Genomic DNA, 22429 nt, shown 5'->3' with positions numbered 1-22429 from the left:
CTGCTCAAAACGTGCACCAGATTTCTCCGTGTTGCTCTTTGATGTCACAATATCCATCCTGCGCCTTTGCTCCTGTTTTCTTCTCGTTTTTCAAAGTACAAGTTCGCTGCTTCTTCTCCATGGAGGGAGCTGGATGTCGCGGGGGCACTGGATGGGTCTGCTTAAAGATACTCCAAATAAACAGGTTTTTTCTGCAAAGGTGCGTTGTGGCACCATCTCTATGGGATGCTGCAGTGGGGTTGGACAGCAGATTCCCCTGGAGAAGCATCCCTGGGCTTCTCCCGCAGGCTCGATTGGAAATGGCCTTTCCACACAAGCCCAGTGCTTAATATATCACTCAGGCTTTGTTCATTGTCTACAGTTAGTGCTGTAACCTAGGTTCAGCAAAGTAATTAGGAGAATTAATTAATAGCTCTCAGTGATGAGGCAACCTCTCTCTCCCTCCCCTCTCCCTCACCATGTGGTACAGCTTGGTAGTGACTCAGAAAACACAGGAGGACGTTATGAATCAAAAAAATAAGTCTTTACCTGTAATTAACTGTGCACACGAGAAGGAAAATGTGGCGACCAAGCAGCCATTAATAGTTGCTTTACTGGAGGAGGATACACCAGAACCAAATGCTCATGGCAAAACGTCCCTTTAAGTTGTGGTTCTTTTATAACTTTTAATCCAAACAAAAATAAGTCTCTACCAAAAAAAAAAAGTATTTGAACCGTACACTATACGGACACGTGTGGATAAGACACTGCACTCCTCACGTACCAAATGCCTAATGGCCCTGCCTTCTCCGTAACAGCAAGAAAACAAGACCCAGCAATGAAAATACAAAAATCAATGCAGCAACTGGAGTCGTAGGCAACTGGATGTGCGTGGCCAGGCCAGGCCGATGGTGGGACATGGGACTATGCAGCAAGGATGGACCAGAGCCCCCCTTTCCCCCCTCCCCTTCCCCTGCCTGTTGTGTCTCAGGGCTCTGGAGTTATCACGACAGGCTCTTTCAGAACAGGACGCTAAGAAGAGGAAAAAATAAAAAGAACACCCCAGCCTATACCAAAGTAAATAAAGTAATAATAAAAAAAATATCCCTTGGATAGCGGCACTGTTTCACCAGGGCCCCGGCGGCCCCAGGTCGCCCTGTGCGGAGCAGGGAAGGAAAGTCACTGTGCGGAGGGAAGGACGAGCCCCGTGTCCCCGCCGGGCTGCGGGACCGTGGTCTGGTGCAGTCCCCACGCTGGTGCTCGGCCACCGGCTCCGCGCTGCGGCCACCCCGGTGCTGCCAGGATGGGTTCGTGGGCAAGAGTCAGCCCCTGGTTTTTCTGCAATACCTCTCTGCTCGGAACGTGGACCGAAAGGTGCTGTGCAAGTCCTAGCGTGAAGGAAGGCGGAGGAGACGGCGGGGGGAGCAGAGCCACCCGTTACCTTTGTCTCCCCAGGTCCCTTGGGTGACGTGCCTGGGCTGGGCTCCCTCAGAGATCCACCCAGCCGCGCAGATGGAGGGCGAGCACCCCGAGCAGGATGGTGCTGAGGCTGCTGTGGGTGCTGGGGGCACCATCGCAGTCCTTTTTGTCGGCTTCACACCTGGATTGCTGGCACAGGACCCCCTTGAAGCCCACGGGGCAGATGCAGCGCTGGTTCTGGTAGCAGGTGCCGCCGTTCTGGCAGAGCAGGAGCTCATCATCGCAGACGTTGGCTACGAGGTGGGAGGGGAGGACATGGGTGTTAATCTGGGGTATGTTAAAGCCCTTGACTGCAGCAGAATGAGGGAGGTGAAACACAGGCCCAGGTTGCACAGAGAGGGGGTGGATGAACCATTCCTGGGACATCCCAGGCCAGGCTGGACGGGGCTCTGAGCAACCTGAGCTGGTGAAGATGTCCCTGCTCATGGCAGGGGTGGCACTGGGGGAGCTCTGACAATCCCTTCAAACCCAAACTATTTTGATTCTATGAGAATCTAGAAGCTTTGGCTTTTTTTCTCTAGATCCAAGGGGTTACATTATCCAACCCTTGTAGCATTACAGCAGCCCCACGACCAGAGGAAACTGACTGCAAACTCCAGGGACAAAGCTATCAAGTCATTTCGGATTTGGGAGGGATGGCTGGAATCTGCTCACCCTACACCTTGAGCACCATGGGGCATCCGAGTGCTGAAGATCCTTCTCTTGTTTGGAGCCATCTCCCACCTCCCCTGTCCCTCTGCCTCAGGGGGACCCGGTGCTGCCAGCTACTCACGGAAGCAGCCCTGTCTCCAGTAGTAGTTGGGCAAACAGTCGTCACACTTGGGCCCCGTGGCTCCTTCTTTGCATTCACAGTAGCCGGTCTCATTGCAGCGGTCGTGCATGGAGCCGATCTGGTTGCAGTTACATTCTGGCCAAAGATGGGGCTGTTAGTGCCTGTCCTGCCCAGGGCTTTGTGCCCACTGATGTCCCGAGGGAGGTGTTTGGGACTGGAAAAGTCTGGCTGTGTGCTCTGAGAGGGCTGTTAGAGGCCAAGGGGATGGTTTCACAAGAGAGTCCAGTGGTGCAAACAGCCACAGGTGCAAAGAACACCCTGCTATGGAGCTGAGCAGCTCCTGGTAGAGCAATGCATCTGAATCAAGTTAGATATTATTTGGGGTTTGTTTTCAGGGAAGAGATGCCTTAGGTAACGGCTGCTGTCCTTGGGGAGCATGCAGGTGGACACATCACCCCCAGAGAGGGGCTGAACTGAAGCCCACCCCACAGATCGGGGTCCCACATGAGCTGTCCCATGTCCGGGAGATGCCGAAGTGCTCACCTATGCATACATTCTCATCATCCAGCTCCGCCGAGCTGTTGCGGTAGAAGCCCAGGCGGCAGTGCTGGCAGTGCTGGCCCCTCGTGTTGTGCTTGCAGCTCACGCAGGTCACCACGTTCAAGAAGTCGATGTAGCTGCAGCGGTTGGAGTGGCCATAGCACTCGCAGTCTGCGGAAAGGAGGAGAGAGCTGGGGACCTGGGCCAGGAGCATCCTCCCTCGTGCCAGCAGGGGCAAGGAGCCACCAGGCTTTGGAGGAGGCTCCTGCCCTGGTGAAATGCCGTGGCCACTGCCGGCACGGGGCTGGGGAGGATGAGTGTGCACAGCATCTGCCCTTCCTCACTGCCACGGGGGGCTCAGGCTGTAAGCCATTGCTCGGAGAGGAGAGCCAGTCCCAACGGCCCCAGGACATGATCTCTTTAAGAAAATGCATAATCATGGGAGCAGGCTGTGGAGAGGAGTCAGGTGTTAATGAAACAGCTGCCTTGTTAATGAGCAGAGCTGGGTTTGGCTCTGGTGGGGCTGCAGGACCTGTGAGGGAGCTGGGCTGGGGTGCAGAGCTCCAGCAAAGGCTCTGCTGGAGGCTGTGATAAGGAGGGGACTGGCAGCGGGATGGGGCTGGCAGATGGTGCAGCAGCACTTGCTGCCTCCAGTGCCAGGAAGGCCCTGGACAAGGCTAAAATGGAGCCAAAGCTGCTGCGTGTCCAGGTAGAACCTCACTGCCCCTTGGCTTTCTCCTGTGTCCCTGCTCAGCCTCCCCCTTGCTGCTGTTCCTCCCAGACCAATGCTGGTGGTGCAGCGTGGTGACTCTTGGGTTAAATGCTTAAAATGAGTCTGTGCAAGGAAGCGTGGCTTGTGTGGGGTTCTTCAAAAAGCAGTGGATGAGTGTGTGAGGGTTCAAACCAGGGCTGCCTGCCAAGGCTGCTGGTGGTTGGGAGGTGCCACTGTCACTTAGCTGAACACTGCTCCTGGCCCCTCTCAGCTGTGGACACATGTTAGGAACCAACCAGCTGGGTTTAATTCATAGCTAGAGGAATCTGATTACTTGCTGCTTATGCTTTTTATGACATGACTTGGGATGGTGACCACCTTGCGGTGTTAGAGTCAGGGTGCTGGATGTTTCTGGGAGTTTAAAAGTGTAATGCAGGAGGAGAGGAGAGGGGGTTCCCAGGTTGCCTTGTGGCCCCGCTGTCCCCGTCAGGAGGTGTCCCAGCCAGCACAGGCAGGGGACACCGTGAGCAGCGGTGGGGTCAGCCAGCTCTGAGCTTCCCCAGCTGTTGGAGAGGAGGGAGAGAGGCTCAAAACTGGAGTTTTGGTCCACGCTCTAGCACTGGACACTCAAGGATGGCAGAGGGATGAGAGGGAAGGCTGTGGGTTGGCAAGCACATGCACTGGTGGAGACTTGTGTCAATGAAATGAAGACCAGAGAAGATGGAGCAGGGCAGAGGTTTCCCCATGGTTCACAGCTGCCTGAGGAGGAACTGACAGTCTGCGGTAATCTTGACCTTCTGTGAAACAACTTTTGCCTGCTTGACCAAGACTCAAAGAATTTCAGCTCAAATACTTCTGGCTGCCTCAATCCCCAAGTGTTGTTTCACCCTAGGGATGCACTCCTACGACTCAAATAGGGAAACCCTCCCCATCTTTACTTGGAAGCTGCTGGACCACGTCACCTGGGCAACGACCAGGAGCCCTGAAGCACCGCACTCCCTCCTCTTACCTTCATACGTTTCAATAGGAGCCACTGGGCCAGAGTCTGGTTTGAGCCGGATGAGTTTTGAGCTCTTTGAGGATGCTTAAGAAAAATCAGAGACACGCTTTTTCTCGCTGCTTAGCACCGCTCCGCATCTTTCCCTACTACGGGTAGCTCTGCTACACGAACAATGCCAAAGCGAGCCAAGAACACCACTCTGGCAGTGCCAGCATCTATTTCTGCACCAGACAGCTGGTAGCTGCTAAATTTCTCGTCGTCGTCTCCCCTCCTCAAAGTTTGGTGCATGAAAAACTCAATGCACTGCGCTATTGCAACGTGCAGAGCTGGAAGCTGAGGAGCTACTCACATACCTCCCTGTTACGCACGTTCAGTGGTGTGAATCGGGTTATTTGGGATAAGGATCTATAAATCTAAACAGCTTTAAAAGAAAACTACAAGCCCTGGGCTTGGTTTGTTGGAGGTCACACCAACTGGCACCCAAAAAGTGGCTGGGAGTACAGCTAGGAGGACAAGCACTATGGAGGAGGTATCTAGCAGGGCTTGCTACGGGGTCCTGCAGAGCTCCAGCCCGGCTCGTCCCCACCAGCACATACCTGGCTTCTTCCCATGCCTCTTGCCTGCTGTGCGCCCTGCTTTGCTCTTCGGAGCCACTACGCGAGATGATAAAACACATCTGAGTGCTGGGGTGGGGAGAGGACTCCCAGGGTCCTCAGGGTAAGGGGCTGCACTGGCTGGTGCTTCCTCACCAAGTGACCAGGGAGCTGGGGGTAAAGGCCAACACTTCCAAATTGAGCCAATGGGGTTTGGTGGTTGGGGAGAAGAAGCAGCTCCATGGGTCCCCACGGTGCCTGAAACCCTGTATCTCTGCAGTGGGCACTGCAGGTGGCCCTGGGGGCTGTATCCCTGTGGAGAAGCCCCCATGGTTGTGTCTGTCCCTCACCAGGACAGGGCTGTGGCCATGAGGAAGCTCCACAGGCTGCTGGGAACAGGGTGATCTGCTAATGGGGCTTGGCCCTGTTGGGCCAGTGCAGCTGATCAGCTCAATTAATCTTGCCCATTAATCCTGGTTGGGGGAAGGTGTGTGCCCCTTGCCCCATGGCAAGACACCCCTTCCCAAAGCAGCTGAGGTGCCCCTGGGCTCTCTTGGGGCCCAGGAGACACCCTGCAGCCACCCCAGCTCTAAACATGTCTCCAAAAAGATGCCCATGGGACTGGATGAGCAGAACCGAGCTGAGGTGGACCCTCTGAGTAGGAGAGCAGATTGTATGATGGTGGGTCATGTCTATGATGGGTGGCTTGTCCTGGCCTACAGGCTCTGGGGCAGAAACCTGTCCTGCCCTGTCCTTGGGGGCAGGCACAGCCTTACCTCGAATGTTCTCAGGAGGGTCTGGTGGCTTCGGTTTAGGTCCAAGTGCTGCTGTGTTTGGTGGGCGCTCAACAGCTTACGATGGCATCAGTTAGAGAGAACATCAGATTTAATACAGATCTCCCTCTTAGTTGCTTAAAAAGGTGGCAAAGGGACACTGGAAGCTCTAGGCAGGTATCTAGGGTGAGTTGGTGGAACCATATCTGATTGAGGATGTGCTGAAGCAAGAATGAGAGACAAAGTCTCCTGGCAATTAGAGTCTTTTAGACAGAAGCAGCACTCCTAAGGGGAGGGTGCAGGAGCTGCCGGATGGGTGAGTGTTGGCATGTGGTCATTATATCACCCAAGCATGGAGAGAAGCTGACCCTGCAGACCACTGTCAAGACTCAGAAGCCCTGTTTGTCCAGCAGAGACTGTCAGCATCACCTGGCATTGATGCCCATACTGTAGCCAATACAGTTTTGTTTCTGCGAGGCCAGAGATGGGTCCAAAACCACAACAATTCCAAAGAGCCTCAATTTCAGCACTTCCCCCCCGACAGCTGAGTATTTCTAACCACCGGGTTGTGTGCTGGGCCCAGCTCCAGCAGTTATGATGTTCTGCACTGGAAGGGATGCTGATGTCTACGGCTGGAGTGAGCTACAGGCACCTCAGATGGAAAACAGGAGCTGAGCACCAACTGCTGAGGCGTTTGTGCTGGTGAGAACCCCGAGGAGGAGAAACTTCAGCCTCAACAGCCAGCGTGAAGCCCCCCAGGGTTCCCACCAGGAGCAGCTCACCCGAGGCAGTGCCACAGGAGACCTGAAGTGAGGAAACGCAGAAGGTGGCATCTATGCTACAAACGACACAGGCCAATCTATTTACCAAGTTATTCTGCTCTACAGACAGACTCTGGTCTCGGGAGATGACGGGATTTCCATGATCCTCTCCGTTCACCCCAGCAGCGAGCTGCGAACAATCTCTTCTACCACTTACCACCCTCATCTTTCATATACACGACTAAAACCCTGAGGCTCAATCCAGCCTCACCAGATCCCCAGCTCAGGCAAACCCGGAGCTGTCTCCCAGGTGGGAGGAGGAGAGCGATGCATGGAAACCAGAGAAGCACAACTAGAAATGAAAGCGTTCGCTGAACATCAGGAGCTGGTACTCGCCGGCAGGACCCAGCTCAGCCACGTGTCTCCTACCTTCTGCTCCTGGGCCAGCCTTGGCCCGGGGGGATCCCACTTGCAGCGGGGCAGCTGCTGACAAGCTGGTGTAGTCTTACAGTGAGCAAAGAGGGGAGAAAGCTGTGTTACTGGGTGTGCTGGGGGAACTGGCCACCAGCGAGGAGCTCTGATGGAAGGTTAGAGCTCTGGGAGGCAAAACCAACCCAACCCTGTGTGTCTGCATAAGGAGATCAGCAACAGATCTGCACCCCTGTTGCAACAGGACAAGGGGTGATGGTTTTAAACTAAAGGAGGGGAGGTTCAGGGTAGGTAAAAGAAATTTCTACCAATAAGGGTGGTGAGAGCCTGGCCCAGGTTGGCCAGAGAGGTGGTGGATGAACCATCCCTGGAGACATCCCAGGCCAGGCTGGACGGGGCTCTGAGCAACCTGAGCTGGTGAAGATGTCCCTGCTCATGGCAGGGGTGGCACTGGGGGAGCTCTGACAATCCCTTTAACTCAAACCATTCTGTGCTTCTACGAGTATCTGTGCTTTGAAATAATGGAACTAAGAAATAGCACAGGTCTTAGGACGGAGGCACAAAGTCTAATCCCGACATCTAGCTCCTCCTTCAGGCTCTGCTCTTCCCTTGGAAACACCAGTTGAAAGAATTTGCAAGCCACTGCAGAGAAATTAAACCAGCAAGAAATTTATAGATCACTTGTTTGATTTCCCTGCAAACCCTCACCCCCACTGGCTCCATCCCCCTCCCCATCTCCTCAATATTGGTAACAATCTTCAGGTTTGCTAGAAAACAAACCAAGGAATAAAATTTTAAAAGCCATATTATTAATTTCAAGCTCCAGTTGGGTAACATAAGGAGGAGGAGGAAAAAAAAAATATATCTCTTGATCCTTGCCAAGTTTCAAAGGACAAACCTGAGTAGGAGAGAAATGTGATTTCCCAGCCTCGTCAAGGGGATGATAAACAATGCAGAATAAAAATGAAAAAGCCCCTATTTTTTTAAATGACAAGCTCTAAGAGAAGGTGATAGACATTGTCCTTTTCAGCTGGAAAGTGGAAACCAATTGATATTAATATGGTGTTAAAGAGAATATGAAAAAAGCCCAGTGCAAATTGGCAAGGGTTTAATTAGAGTCACAATAAAAAACAGCCCTGAAGGCATTTTTGCTTTTTAGTCATTCACATACACCTCCACTCAGATGCGTTTACAGAGCCAGGGAAATTATTAATGCTCATTATCCTGAGAACCTTTCCCTTGTAGCTCTGGGATGTTAATGGACAATTTTACATCTTGGGAGGGGGAGAGCCACGTTTCACCCCCAGGCCCAGTTCATACAAATGGGAAACCACTGGGCAGCTCTTATTTTGGGAGCTTGTATCTGTCCCCACTTGTCTTGGTGGGTTTCTGGGGCAGCAGGATAAATTGAACCAAGAAGTCACACTTCATAGCAAAAACCATGGGGGGAAACGGCTCTGGAGTAGTGGGGAAGGAGAGTGAAAATGTCTTTTTCCAAACATAAACAGGGGGTCCCCTTCCTGCAGGACCTACACAAAGTCAGGCAGGGCTCAAGTTGGCTTTGTTTTTCCCAGAGGTGAACTGGTACTGCTGAAACTGCTGCAAATCGGGGGGGAAACGGAAGATGGAAGCAGAGTGGGGGAAATAAAGAGAGTTCTTTTCTTATTTTGAATGTGGGAAAAATGCAACAAATGGCAAGCGAGGATTTGACAGGCTTCAAAGGAAGGTTTTGAAATAACAGAACTGCAGAAGGCAAATGAGAATAGCACTTAATTCATCCTCCTTAGGGTAAGTCTGATTTCCCGTCTTTCTACCCATTTTGGCAGCCTCGGCTGCCTTCAAACCACAGCCCGTGCCCATAAACTCATCCTTCTCCCCTTGTCACCACACAACAGGGGACCGGGCACAAAACCATCCTATGAACATGACCACAGCTCCACCTTGACCACAGAAAACACCACGAGCAGCCAAAGGAAGCAGATGTCTAGCAGATCCGTGCAACCCGGAGACAACGCAAATCTAATCTGCTCCTCTAGCCTACGTGTGACGCTGCCTTGCTGCTACCCACTGGTGTGCGGAGGCACGAAGGAGAAGGGGAAAAACACATCGGGCTGGCTTTAAATACCTGGTTTTTTCTGTGTCTCTCTCACAGGCTCAGAGGCTGGTCTGATGGTGCTTGCTTGTGGTGGAGAGCAGAAATTCAAAGGGTAGAAGACAGGGTGTAAATTAGAGGGTGAAACAGCACAGGGATGGGGCAGGGCACTAACAGGACTTTCTTTTTTAATGGTTATCTGGCTGAGGTGTTTTTAAAGCAAGGAGGGGTTTGTTTAATGCTTCTAAATTCAGAAAGGAGGTAACGACACGGTATCGAACTGTGGGACTCTGACCCAGCTTGGGGTTATTGTGTCTCCTGCAAATGGGCGTCTTCCCAGGAGCTGGAAGGGTCATCTCTTTAACGAGCAGTTTCCCTTGAGGTCCAGGCGGGCCAGGTTCACAGCCCCTTGGGGATGTCGTGGTATTGAAACAAGTGCTTTACATTTTGCAGGACCGGAGCAGGAGGAAGGTCTCTGGCCAAAAGCAGATCAGAATTAGGGTGTGCCTCGACTCCCTGGTCAAAGGCACACGATGGACCTTTGGCATCAAACCCAGCGCGGTGCCCAGGTAACAGAGCTGCTGGGTGGCCCTGATCACCTTCTGTTTCGGATCATCCCTTCCAGGGTCTGTCTCCATCCCCAGCAACACCGTTTGGGCTGGGACCTGGCTCTGCAGGCACATGGATGGGGGCTGGATGGGGGTGAGGAGCTGTGAGCTCAGGCTTGACTGTATCAAGGTAGAGATGTGGCAGTTGGGTTGTGATTTAGTTATTTATTTTATCCCTTGCCATCAGCTAATGAAAGCACTATGGAAACGTTTTCTCTGCCCAGGAAGCAGGTTTTGGAGAAGGACTGAACCCTGAGGTGCACGATGTCTCCCAGGTCCCTCAGAGCAGTTTGGCAGGAGAGACCAACCCCACACCCCCCAGCCCCGCACAGATGCCATCCTGCCCACCCCAGATGTACGACACAAGCGGGGCAGAGCGCTGCAGATCATCCACATGATAGACGCTAAACACACCACCCACAGGTACACAGCGCTTGCAAAAACGTTGCTATGGGCAAGCATGGATAAAAATCAAAGGACCCCAAGAGTGTGGTGCAGATGTAGATGTGGTCACCTGTCACGGCTGGGGCTGTGACCATGACCTGAGCTCTGGTGGTTGGTGACACTACTCCTGCACAGGGACAGCATGGTCCTGGCTGAAGAACACTTCCTACCAGAGAAGACACTTGTCCTCTTTTGCCCAGGGTCACTCCAGCTCCATGGAAGATGGAGCTAAATCCTCGGCTTCCTGATTAACTACTCAAGCAGGGTACTTCCATGAATATATCTATATTTGCATAAACATGCAATCAAGTTTCCTCATCCCTTTGACTGGCTTCTGGCAGCTCCCCCAGACAGACTGTTACTAACATACTGTGGGTGTAAAACGTCCTCCTGGGAAATATCAGGCCCAGAAAGCATGGCAATGGGAGGAATGCGTGTCTAATTCCCCCATGAGAAGCTTAAAAAAAATGTCCTGCTGTTAAGTTTTATCTGCTCATTTCCAAAAGACAAGTGAAAACGCTGTCTCTGTGTTCACGGTGGGAGGGAAGGAGAAACCCCCCAGAAAAAGGACAAAAGTTTTCCTCCACGGGGTGATTTTAGAAATTAGGAAAGGATGTTTCTGGTTTGTGTGTGAATTCCAGCCCTGCATACTCCTGCGCTACTTGTACAGCAGCTGCCTGGGGAATGTCAGAGTGGCTCTGTCCTGGGAGACTGCCCTTGGAGATGCATCGCATCCTGCAGAGCATCCTGCATCCCGCATAGCATCCCGCATCCCGTCATGCATCCCATCCTGCATTGCATCCCGCATCCCATCCTGCATCCCATCCTGCATCGCATCCTTGAGTCTGGCCAAGGGGCTGGATGCAGCACTGGGAGAGCCAGCAAGGACAGAAACAGCTTCTCCCTGGACCCAATGGGCCATCCCTGCTTATAGGGACCGTTACGCTTGTGTTACCCATGTCAAAGTTTCCTTGGGCTGAATAGAAAGAACAGCAAACCAGTACTGCCCAGAGTCTGGGGGATGTGAACAAAATTGGGGTGATTTTTATCCATGTCCCTTTATCATCCTACAGAGCAGATAACCAGCGCCACCAACACTGGAGGAGCCAGGATGGGAAGCAGCCAAAAAGAGGAGCCCAGCGTTGGAGTCCTGGCCCTGGCAGGGAGTGTGGCACCCACCTGGCTGGGTGGTGGTGGTGGTGGCAGGTAAGGGGGTGCTGGTGGTGCTGGTGGTGGTTGTTGTGGTGGTTGTGGTGGTGGGTGCTGGTGTGTTGGTCGTTTTTGCAGTGGTGGTTTTGGCGGTGGGAACCCGCTGCGGTCGCTCGTACGCTGGCAAGCAAAGAGAAGAGGCAGGAGGCGCTTACTGGGGGGGAACGGAGGGTTTCCCTGCCAGCCCGGGAGGCTGCTGGGGCTGAACTGGTGACCCATTTCCCAGCGCGGTTACAACTGGGGCACCGCGGGGATTAAGGCGATGGCAGCGCGGTGACGCCGGCCACAGCGAGTGCCTGTGTGCATGCAGGGGGCTGCGGCTGTATCAGCTTACGCTGTTGGTGCAGATATTGGCTTAAATACTTACAGCTCTATCGTAAACTAATTGCCAATTAAGCTGAAAAGGGGAAATGAAAGCCCTTCTGGGCAAAGATGGGGTGAATAGCAGGTGGGGGTGCAGAGGAGCCCCCCGCCCGCACTGGGGTCCCTTCTGCCACCCCATAGGCAGCAAAATACGCGGCACCACCAAAACCAACCCCTACCATTGGCATGTGTTAATTTCACCGGCACCCTTCGTTCAAGGCAAGTTAATTAACAGCACCAGCCCTGCGGAGCTGAGCAGGAGCGACCCTGGGTGCGGTGCCCACCCCACGGCGCTCGCCACAACAACCCCAACCAAAATAACACTTGCAACGCAAATTCCTACTTAACTTACACCTGCTGCCCTCCTGTCCTTGTTTGTCCCACTGCTTCATGCAGATTATCGTGCTTAATTTCATAATAGCCCTGAGCTAGTTTAAATACTTAATTTAGGTCACTTCTAGTCTCCCATGCAGGCTAAATAATCTCTCCTTAACTGGCCTTGGACACAAATCCCTGCTGTCCACCTCGTGTGCACCGCTCCCAGCACCCCCAGCTCCTCCCTAGCACAAAAACGTGATGGGGAACGTTTTCCAGTAAAACAAAGGTAGAAATGAGGATGCCAAGCTCTGTTAAAGGGGGAAAAGAAAATAAAAGAGTTATCAAAATGGTTTTAATCAGAAAAGTGATGAATATTTTTCACTATTAAAACATTTAATTTTTAAAATCCTAAATTACTTAAGGGTGACTTTGATTTTTTTTTTTATTTGAAATTTTTAAGCGTTTAAATTTAACTGCTTAAAAATCTAAATATGGTTCATTTACCCAGAAAAACCATCCTCCACTTTTCAATTAGGTGCATTTTTCTTAATTGCATTTGCATCTCTCTGAAACTATTTCTCCTCCAATTCTTTCCACCTGCCTGCAAAGCAAAGAATTCATTATTCATTCAGCTCTCCGATTTGTTTCTTCTGGAGGGTAATTCCAAGCCACAAAATTCAAACCCAGGCTCCTGCCTACCCGAAACTCACGGCTCTTTGATATCAAACTACCTCCAGCTTTGTTAAATAAGGAGCCCTATCCTACCATCAGTCTTTCAACAGAAATCCCCGCTGAGCTCGACTGTCTTCTCTGCTGAGACTTCATAGACATATGTTCATATACATGTGCACATACAGATGTACACACACTTTGTATATGTTTGTTTATCGATAGCCCAAGGTGACCCAGACTGGATTCCATGCCAAATAATTCAAACCCGGCTCCTTCTCAGAGCAGAACTCTGCAATACTAGGGGGGAAAAGTTCACAGCCAGCACTGCTGGTTTTGAAGAGTCTCTTTTTTAATTTCCTTTCCGGCTGCCATTCTAACGAACCTCATGGGGGGAAACCATGCCAGAGGATGAGGCAAAATGAGGCTGCTGAAGTCAAAGGAAGGAAATATAAGACTCTTTGACAGGACAGAAAAGGAGGCACAATTAGGGAAGACTTATTGCCTGGAAAATGATAATGGACAGAAAATAACAATATATTTTTTCCTAGTGACATCTGCAAGGGCCATGCATCGGGGTGTTAAATGCCAGCATTTCGGTTATGATTTTACTTACTGCCATAGGCTGAGCCTGGAGCTGCACCTGGAAAAAAGCAAGAAGAAGCCCGGTCACTGGGAGCAGGATGCACCGGCTCCGGTACCAGCAGAAAACCAAACAGAGACACGACGCGGGACCGAACTGCAATTAATTGGCAGGGGTCTCACCCATAGGCATATCAGCTTTCTGCAACAGCTTAAAAGCTGCTTTTGACAAACCACAGAGGCAACCAGACAGGGCATCTCAAGGTCGTGGCATCCAAGCTTTTCACCTGGGGAAGAAAAACCCGCGTGATCCTTGCTGATGGGTTTATTTTGTTAACCCTTTCCTTGACCGACCATCAAAGCCCAGCAAAGGACCAACACATCTGCTAAGGTTCATCCTGCTAAATACAAACTGTGGGGTCTGAAACTGCTTGTTGCATCGAGTTGAGCACCCTTCCCACTGCAGCACCCACTCAACAGGACACTGCAAAGCCACTGGCTTCCAACCCACCAGTCCAAGACCATCTAAAGACCAGCTCTGGGCTTTCAGCGCCCAGGAGACTAACGGTCGTGGTCCTCCCTACTGTCACAAGCAGATCATGGAAAGTCTCAGCTTTGCATGAGTGGAGAGCACAGGACCAGTGATGGAAGAGATAGGACCACCAAGAGGAAAGGGCTTCAGAGAACTGCCTCTGTTGGGGAGGAAGAGGATGTTGATGGAGGGAGGGAGAGCCAACAGAGAGTTGAGGTCAGGCACGGAGAAGACTGAATGACACATGGGAAGAGAGATGAATGGGAGAAGAAAGAGCAAAGGAAAAAGAGAAATAGGAAGATACACAAGGAACGGAGGGGAGGGAAAGAGAGAACAGCATGTCTGTGCCTGTCAACACCAGAAACTCTCCCAGGCTCCTTTGAAGCAATGCAGCCGCTTGGTGGGAGCTGACAAGCTCGTTCCCTTTCAAAGAACCTGCTCGTCTACCAGCCCTGGCACACACAAAACATTCCCGTCACGGCCTTTGGAGCCTGGATTTCAGCTTTGATCATCTTAAAGCATATAAATCTTTCAAAAAATTTGGGGGGGAGGGAGGGAAAAGATTCTCTTTGGTAATGCTCAAAGCTGTTGCTTGAAAGGCTGGAGTGGCCACTATGGCTTTTAAGCAAGTCTGGTGATGTGGACTGGCCAGAAACCCGGGAGAAACTGGCCCATCTGTGATGTTTCCTGCCCCAATTCCCCTGCTCGAACGGCGGTGGGTATGCTGCATCCTTCATCTCATCTGCGCGCCTTTGCTCTGTCAGTGCCTTGCTCCAGCAGGCGATGGGATGAGACCGGAGCAGCACAGAGGGACTGCGGCTCACGGCACTCACCTGACATGGCAGCATACACAGAACGGGATCCAGAAAGCAATCCAGAAAGCAACGTGTGCTCCCGCAGCTGAGCAGTGCCAGCACTGAGCCCATGGACGACTTGCCAGTCAGTGCTGTACTGTGGCTAAATAATGTCTTCTTCAAAAGACAGTAATCTGAATATCTACAAAGCTATGGACCTATATCGAGGTCATCCTTCCTATTATTGACCATCATTTTGACTCATCACTCACCTACCAGTAGCCAACGAATCACCTCTGCATCCACCCAGACCGTCCCTCATTTCTCTGTGTACCAAGACACAGGTAAATGAGGTACAATGAGGGTGGTGAAACACTGGCCCAGGTTGCCCAGAGAAATGGTGGATGCCCCATCCCTGGAAACAGTCAAGACCAGGCTGGATGGGGCTCTGAGCAAACTGGGTGAAGATGTCCCTGCTCATGGCAGGGGGTTGGACTAGATGAGCTTTAAAGGTCCCTTCCAACCCAAACTATTCTATGAAATAGCCACTTCTCTTTCAAAAGCTGAGCGTCCTGCCCTGATTTGAGATGGAGGAGGACAAGGTGAGACTCTGCTCCCATCTGTGGGTGTTATGCAGCCCCAGCTGGGTGTGTGGCCCGGGCTGGCTCACTGCAGGTTACTTACACGCGTTGGGGGACCCGTTGGGGAGAGGCAGGTAGGATCCTGCTCGCCAAGACCTGGAGCGAAAGTTCTTCTTGCACTTGCCGCAGTCCTGCCCCGTGGTGTTGTGCTCGCACTCGCACTGCAGGCTGCCCTCCTTGAAGGTGCACAGGTTAGCATGGAGGTTGCATTTACACCTGGAAGACAGGAGAAGAGCTGTCAGGTGTTACTGGTGCTCCTCCTTGCTCCTGCCTTAGTACCATCCATACGTAGGAAAATTTGGATGTGAAGCTGGGCCGGTTACCCCTTTCCTGTTCCTTCTGCAGGGCTTTTTCACTGAATTACCTGCATTCCCAGGTATCTGGCACTGGGGTTACGGTGTCCACTTCCAGTTTCTATTCCAAGGTGAGAGATACTTTACCCCACCATCAGACTGCAGTAGCACAGCCCATTTAAGGGTAAGTCAATGTCTCCAGCTGAGACACCAAGAAGGAGTCACACTCATTTTTGGCTAGTACAGAAATCTGGGTGATTAGCTCAGATGGAGGTTGTAACTTGGAGGCAGCGAGGACATCCTGGGGTCTCTGATGGAGGACATGGCTACACTGGTGGGACTCAGCCCCTTGACCCCTGTGCAATCTCCTAAAGTCCCATGGTGTGAAGCTGCACAACACAAACCCTTTTCCCTATGTGCAGCACAGCCCCAGCCTGCTGTGACCAAAATAACACAGCAAACAAGCCACCATCGGAATCTGCCTTCTAGTCCCTGCCTCATCAGAGAAGGCAACAACAAAAAACACTATTCAGCAATTTTCAAACATTAACAAACTTTTAATGAGCTGTAGTGCAGTATGCAGGGAATAATTATCTCGGTGCACAATAATTCCTGTTGCTCAGGCTCCGGAGGTGACTTGCGCAGAGCACAGAGCCTGAGTCCATAACTCACCCACGGCTCTAGTGATGCCTGGGCTCAAGCTCAGGCCATCAGACAGAGACTTTGGGGACCAAAACCTCTCATTTAATTCCAGACAGCGGACCCCTAGCACAACTCACTGTTTTTTCACTGCTGCTTGCAGTAATTTACACCCTCCAAAGCGGAACCATTAGCAAACAGTAATGCTGTGCCTTATGTGAACAGGTAGAGAAGTCAGTGCTTTGTTTTGCAGGGCTAATTGCACAGAGGATGCAAAGAAGACAGAGGAACTGTGGCCTGATGCTCCTCGTGCCCTGTCTGTGCTGGGATGAACAGCCTGGATGAGGTTGGGAGCCTCTCCCCATCTCTCTCAGAGCCCCCAGAGATGCTCCGCAGCCACCCGGCTGACCCGGGGAGCCTTCATCTGCCGTGCTCCTCCTCACGCACAGATAAGCTGACCTCATGTATGATTCTTTTCTTTTCCTTCCCCTCCCCTCCCTGCCCTTAATTCTAGCAAACCCTGCTCAGAAGCTAAGCATAAGCTGGATGAACAGTCTCTCTCCCCATCTTACAACCCTGCCCTCTCTCTGACGAAGCAGAGGAGGGAATATTGCAGTTTCTAAAAGGGAGGAAGGAAGAAAACGTGATCTGTGGAGCAGACGCAGACACACTCAGCATGCTTCACTTGCATCTGTGTGCAAGAGAGCTGGAGATGCCACGTCACAGCTGAAAGCACTAACAGCCTCCGAGCATCGGTGCTCTGGGAGCAAGCTGTGAATCCGAGTGTCCGTGGCAAGGAAGCGGCTTTGGCCGGTACCTGCACACGAGGGATGCTGTATTTCAGCTGCTCTGTGTTCCCTTTGCCTCTGCTGAGGAAGGGTTTTGCATCCCAGCCCTTTGGCAGAGGTGATGCCCAGCCCTGGGGTGCTGCGGAGCCTGACTGAATTATTCAGCGTTCAGCCAGCACAGCCGCCTTCTCTCACTTCAGACGGGAGGAAAGCAGGCAAGATTGCAGGTTAAAGCAGGTCAAAGCCTCACCGCTGCCACTCTGGGTACGGCTGAATCAGAGCAACAGCTTCTGGGAGATGCAGCTCTCCTATTGTTGGCAGGAGCGGGGGGACAGGAGCCAGCTGGAGGGTGCAGCCTTGAAATCCAGCTGAGGTGGGGTCTAGGAGCCCCAGGGGAGGGGATACAGGCAGTGCCTGGCATCCCCCTTTTCTCTGCAGCCTGGGATGGCACGGAGGGTGGCACTTGGCTCCTGTCCTTAGCCCTGCTAGTCTTGCAGTGAGGACATCAGCCCTGGGTGACCACCGCCTGGTCCCCGCAGTGGCCTGGGGCAGCCTCCATCACCTCTCTCCACCTGTAGCACACCCTTGCTCCTGGCATCCCCTGCCAAGGGCCAAAGAGCCATTTTGGGGTGCTGCTGCTGTACAGGAGGGTGAAACCCGCTCTCTGTTCATTTGGCTCCAGCTACAAAACCTCCACCAAGCAGTGGGACATCAGCCTCCTTGCTACCTGGAGAGCAAGACACAGACGCATGCAGGAGGTGGTCAGATGTGCCTGCTCGTACGCACACGCCGCTTGCTTGCTGCTGAGGAGGGCTGGGAGCAGAGCACCAGCTCCGGGGACAGTCCCCGGCTGCCTCCTGCCCCCGCAAAGGCACCCGTGGGATGGGGTCATGGACGTCCCCCAGCTGCTGCATGTAGGGCTGATGGGGCACTGCTCTTCCCAGAGAACACTCTCGCTTCCTACTTGTTGTAAACAAAGAAAATTAAATAAAGGGAAAGCAGAGGCATGTGGTCACACTGCCTGTGCCCAGGTCACTTATATTTCTTGCTGCTTGGCCCTTTGCCACTGTGCAAAATTTTTGTTACCCAAAGGATCAGTTTTACCAGGGGATTGCTTTCTGAATTCGACCTTTGAGGATCATCAATCTAGGCAGGGAACTGTAACCCCAGCAAGCTGACCCTGCAGCACAGCACTTTGCAGCCCAATCAATCAGGCTGCATTATTTAATAGCCAACAGCTGAGTGCCTCAGCCAGCCCTGATTGCCAACCCTGTTTTGTGAGAAGGTTTTTGCATCTGGGCATCCCTGCTGCTTGTGTTCAGTGGCTCGGCTTTAACCCCCTCTTCAGGTTTCTCTGCCTTCTCCTTCTCTGAGCCTGCAGCCCAAGGACGTGCACTCGGCAATGGTCTGTGCACAAAGTCTTTCCCCAGCCAAGATCCAGCTGGTGGAGACTGGGGTAAATGACATTAGCCCGGTCCCCTGGGTGGGAGCTGTTTGTCCTGCCTGCCTCTCACCAGCTCCCTTGGGCGGCCAGCCATCGCAGGAAAGAGAGGATGAAGGGAAAGGTTAGGAGCTACTTAGCAATGAGGTTTAAATAGCAGCAGTAGGGCAGACACCTGCGCTGTGTCCTGCAGAAGGCAGCGATGGCCCCGCTCCAGTCCCAGAGCTGCTCCAGCAAAGTGCTGGTTGCAATATGGTCTCTTTGGCCCCAGAGGTGATCTCAAGAGCTGGGAGTGCTCCTTCTCTCCAGCTCACAGGTCAAGGCTAGCGGTGGCAGTGCTGCTTCTTGATGGCCTGGGGACACCCAAGTCCTGTGCTCACGCTGTTCCTCAGCAGAAGTGGCTGGAGTAACATGTGGCCCAAGACATTACAGTTTGCACAATATGAGTTCGTTTCAGTGCAGATTGTTCGGCTTCCCTTGGAGTGGTGCAGTGTGGGCTGATGCTGCCAATGCCTCCACCAGGGAACAGCACGGAGCTTGGAGCGCCAAGGAAAGTTTACAGGAAAGTGTCCTTTTCTTTCTTTCTTTTTTTTTTTTATAGCTATAAAACCAGTTTGCTGTCCCTGCATTTCTCCAAGTCAGCATCCTGGAGGTCACAGCAGCGAGCGGTGGGAAAGGCATCCAGTGCCAAGCCCATCTGCGAGGGAAGGAGACGTCTGTGCACAGGCCTTGAAATGGGGTGCAGGGAGGGTGAGTACCCCAAACCTGCAGGAGCTGCGCTAGGAGTGGGAGGGCAACCCCTGTCCCTGAGCTTTCATTAATAAAGACTTTTGAAATACTTTTAAGCAGCCAGCCCAGCCCTTTGCTTCCCTTCCAAGGATCTTTATGTGTTTTACAGCCTCTTTTCGGTCTCTATTCCCACTGGCAGAGCAGGAAAGTAAAGGCAGATAAAGACAAAGAGCATCTCTTCACCCTCTCCCTCCCCATGGGGCTGAGCCAGACAGACTTTAGGGTGCTGGTTCCCACTGCCTGGACCTGATGCTGTGACCCCACTGATGTGGGGGGAGGAACCCAGAGCTGCTCTGTCCCCCTGTACCTCTCACCCTGCTCCCACCATGGCCCAGTCCTGCCTTTCCCCGAGCTCTTTAAAGAAGAGCCTGGTGAGGACATGGGGCAACAGAAGCCCGTTACAGCGGGTCACCACCTCCTCTCCACGTCTCCTTTCAGTCCAGCCTGTGCTCCCATCTCCACCCCATGCTTGTTGTGAGGATGCTGCTGCACGGCCCCGGGGATGCTGCGGAGACCCGGTCCCCTCCTGCTGGCTCCTGGGCCACCGGGCTCCTGCTTCTCCTCCCCATCAGTGACCTGCCAGCGGTGCCCCCTGCTCCCTTCCCGCTGGCCCAAGCTGGCGATCAGGAGAGGCAGTGCGGAGCTGCTAATGACTGCCAGCCAAAGGCAGGCTTCTGATAGCTTTCCCCTGAATTGTTTGCTCTCACTGTAATTGATGAGCCTTTAATGAGTCTCATGGGACAATGTGTTTGAAGGGAGCTCTTTCCTCTCCATCCCTAAGGAAAATGATGTTTCAACTGATCTCGGCTCTCGGGGAAACATGAATAACTCTTCTCCATCTCTCTATTGTCAGCCCCAGCCGTTGCTCGCAGCACGTTCCGGCAGCTGCCTGGCCGTGACTTACCCACTTTTTACCTGCTCCTTTGCAACTGTTTTGGCAGCTCAGCAAAAGCAGGGAGCAAATCTTTTGGGCAAAGCATAACAGGCGCTGAGCTTGGATCGTTTCTGGCCCATCTGCGCATGTGGAAGCAGGTAAAAATAGCTTCTAATGGCTGGGCCATGGAAGAAGCATCGTCCCTTTGTGGAAAGCAGTTATATGAGGATTTGCCTTGCTGGGAGATTGTTCTGGCTGAGGTTTGTTATCACCGGTGGCTGGAGCAGGGCTGGAAGGGCTGAAGAAGGGGATCGCAGCTCGTTCATCCCAGGAGCAGGGTTGGGAGCACAACTGAGCCTGCAGTCCAGGGGCTGAAGCAGAAGGAAAAGCCATTTTAATGTCTTGTTTCTTCCACTCAAACCAGGAAGACAGGCTTCTGGGTTTCCTGCTTTTTGCAGAGCCAAAAACATGAAAATAACCCAACCCTGGGTTAGGTCAGAGGGACATGTTGTGAGTGCTTTTTTTTCCCTTGCGGGTTTTCGCTTTTGGTTGTGTGGTAGGGATGGATGAGTCCTCCCGACGGGTGGGAACCCTCCTCGCTGCCCTTTGAAATGATTTGAGGTTTGGGTTACAAAGAGGAGACAATTTAAAAGATGCCAAAGTGGAGGGCACGCTAGCTGGCTGTTCCCATCCGAGAGGCTATTTATTTTAAATAAGTTGACACTCACCAGCTGTCAAGTTCCTGCTGACTGGTGGAACATTATTTACATTCCAAGCTGTCTTAAAAAGCAAACACGAAACCAAACTTCCCCATTAGGGGGTCGGGCAACAGAAGGGAGGAAGGGTGAAGAGGACAGAACACCGATGCGTGAACATAAATATTTGCAGAGTAATGTGTATAAATGCTCTTGGTCTTTCTCCTGGAATGCAATAATGCCTGCAATTGAGTTCATTGGCCAAATTGAATTTGGGCTTCTGTAGAAGTCTCTTTATATTAAGTGCTTTAACATACATCACCTTCTCAGTCTATCGATGAAATTCTATTATCTGCTCAGGGCCGGACGCAACTCAGCAACAAAATCAGAGGGGAAATAAAAACCTTCACAAACCGAAGCCAGAAGCAGGTAATAGGACCTTGGACATCCGTCTCCAGCTATTGACAAAGTGTCACGAGTGTCTGGGGGAAGGAGGAGCTCTCTGGGTTTCTCGCTAACTCCTTCACTCCTGCTCAGCAAGTTCCCCTCCATCTTGCTGCAGTGGGAGTGAAAACCTCTACGAGGCTCAAGGAAAGCCAAGCAAACAGTTGCTGCACATTAACTTAATTTAACTCTGTGACCAAGAGCAAGATTTTGCTTGAACTCAAGCTAATTCCAGGCTGGAGGAACGCCAGGGAAATTCAGATCATCCAACTCTTGGGGGCTGCCTGGCCCGGAGGCGAGGACGGGCCGAGGAACGCAGTGCACCGATGGTGCGGACTTGGCCATCGTTGACACGAGGATGCTCTGACCTCCTGGGACCGAATCCTGGCTGCCAGGAGCTGCGGGGAAGGAGCGGGGCCAGGAGCAGGCAGCACTCGCCCTGGTTTTCATGGTCTTCCCAAAGCTGCTGAGTGCAGGCTGAAGCTGGCCGAGGGCTGGAGAGGCGCTGGGTTCTTTCTTGGGGGATTTTTGGGTGAGCCCATAGCTATTTTGGGTGTGATGCTCTGGCACCAGCGCTGTGCTTGCACAGATCATTTACCCCACGTCCTACCCTGCTCCTCAGGGAAAGACACTCAATGGGGCCACTGATCAGTACATAAAATCTAAGACCTTCAACAAGAGACTACACTATGGACAAAACCTGCTTCTTTCCTCCCTTTTACAGACAGCCTTGGTGGAAAAGTCAAGATCAGCTGGAGGCTCTCCAACAGCTTCAGCAGCAGAGCCAGCAGGAGGAATGTTCAAGCAAGACGAAGCAGCCTGGGGCAGCTGGGATGGACTTTGTGCTGGCAACCCCAGTCCAAGCTGAGCTACAGCCGCATGGGACACGTGCTGAGCTGCTGCCACCACGCTGGCCCGGGGGACGGAAGCAAGAAGCAGCCACCAGGCTGAGCAGGAGTGGCTTCATCTTTAACAGCAATACAGCATCACCACATCTTGAGAGTCACCAAGAACGCAGAAAAACGTATCCCTTGCATGTGGGAACTGCTGGCGATTAACCAGCCTTATTTATTGGAGGGGGATGGCTTTGGTCCTCCAGGTTTGGAATGTCTGATCCTGGCTGTTGGCAGCAGGATAACAGGCTGGGAGAATTCGTTCTGCTCTATTAGCACAAAT

The 22429-nt window shown here is 52.4% G+C and overlaps 1 protein-coding gene across 2 annotated transcripts in view; it reads right to left on the bottom strand.

The window, feature by feature from the left end:
- Positions 1-501: 501 nt before the first annotated feature.
- NTNG2 (netrin G2) overlaps positions 502-22429 on the bottom strand; it is a 45635-nt gene continuing 23707 nt past the window's right edge. Inside the window, exons 4-13 of one of the 2 annotated variants that reach the window (XM_071817498.1) lie at positions 15334-15506; positions 13358-13384; positions 11362-11511; positions 9164-9217; positions 5852-5926; positions 5079-5135; positions 4492-4566; positions 2774-2941; positions 2231-2365; positions 502-1691 (exon numbers count right to left, since the gene is read on the bottom strand). In XM_071817498.1, coding sequence (XP_071673599.1) covers positions 1468-1691; positions 2231-2365; positions 2774-2941; positions 4492-4566; positions 5079-5135; positions 5852-5926; positions 9164-9217; positions 11362-11511; positions 13358-13384; positions 15334-15506 — 1138 coding nt within the window. In that variant the 3' untranslated portion in view covers positions 502-1467. The remainder of the gene's footprint in view (positions 1692-2230; positions 2366-2773; positions 2942-4491; positions 4567-5078; positions 5136-5851; positions 5927-9163; positions 9218-11361; positions 11512-13357; positions 13385-15333; positions 15507-22429) is intronic. The other variant, XM_065853813.2, reaches the window with a different exon arrangement.

This window comes from Patagioenas fasciata, chromosome 20 (assembly GCF_037038585.1).
Source record: "Patagioenas fasciata isolate bPatFas1 chromosome 20, bPatFas1.hap1, whole genome shotgun sequence".
Lineage (NCBI taxonomy): Eukaryota > Metazoa > Chordata > Aves > Columbiformes > Columbidae > Patagioenas > Patagioenas fasciata.
This window is presented reverse-complemented; position numbering and strand designations above follow the sequence as displayed.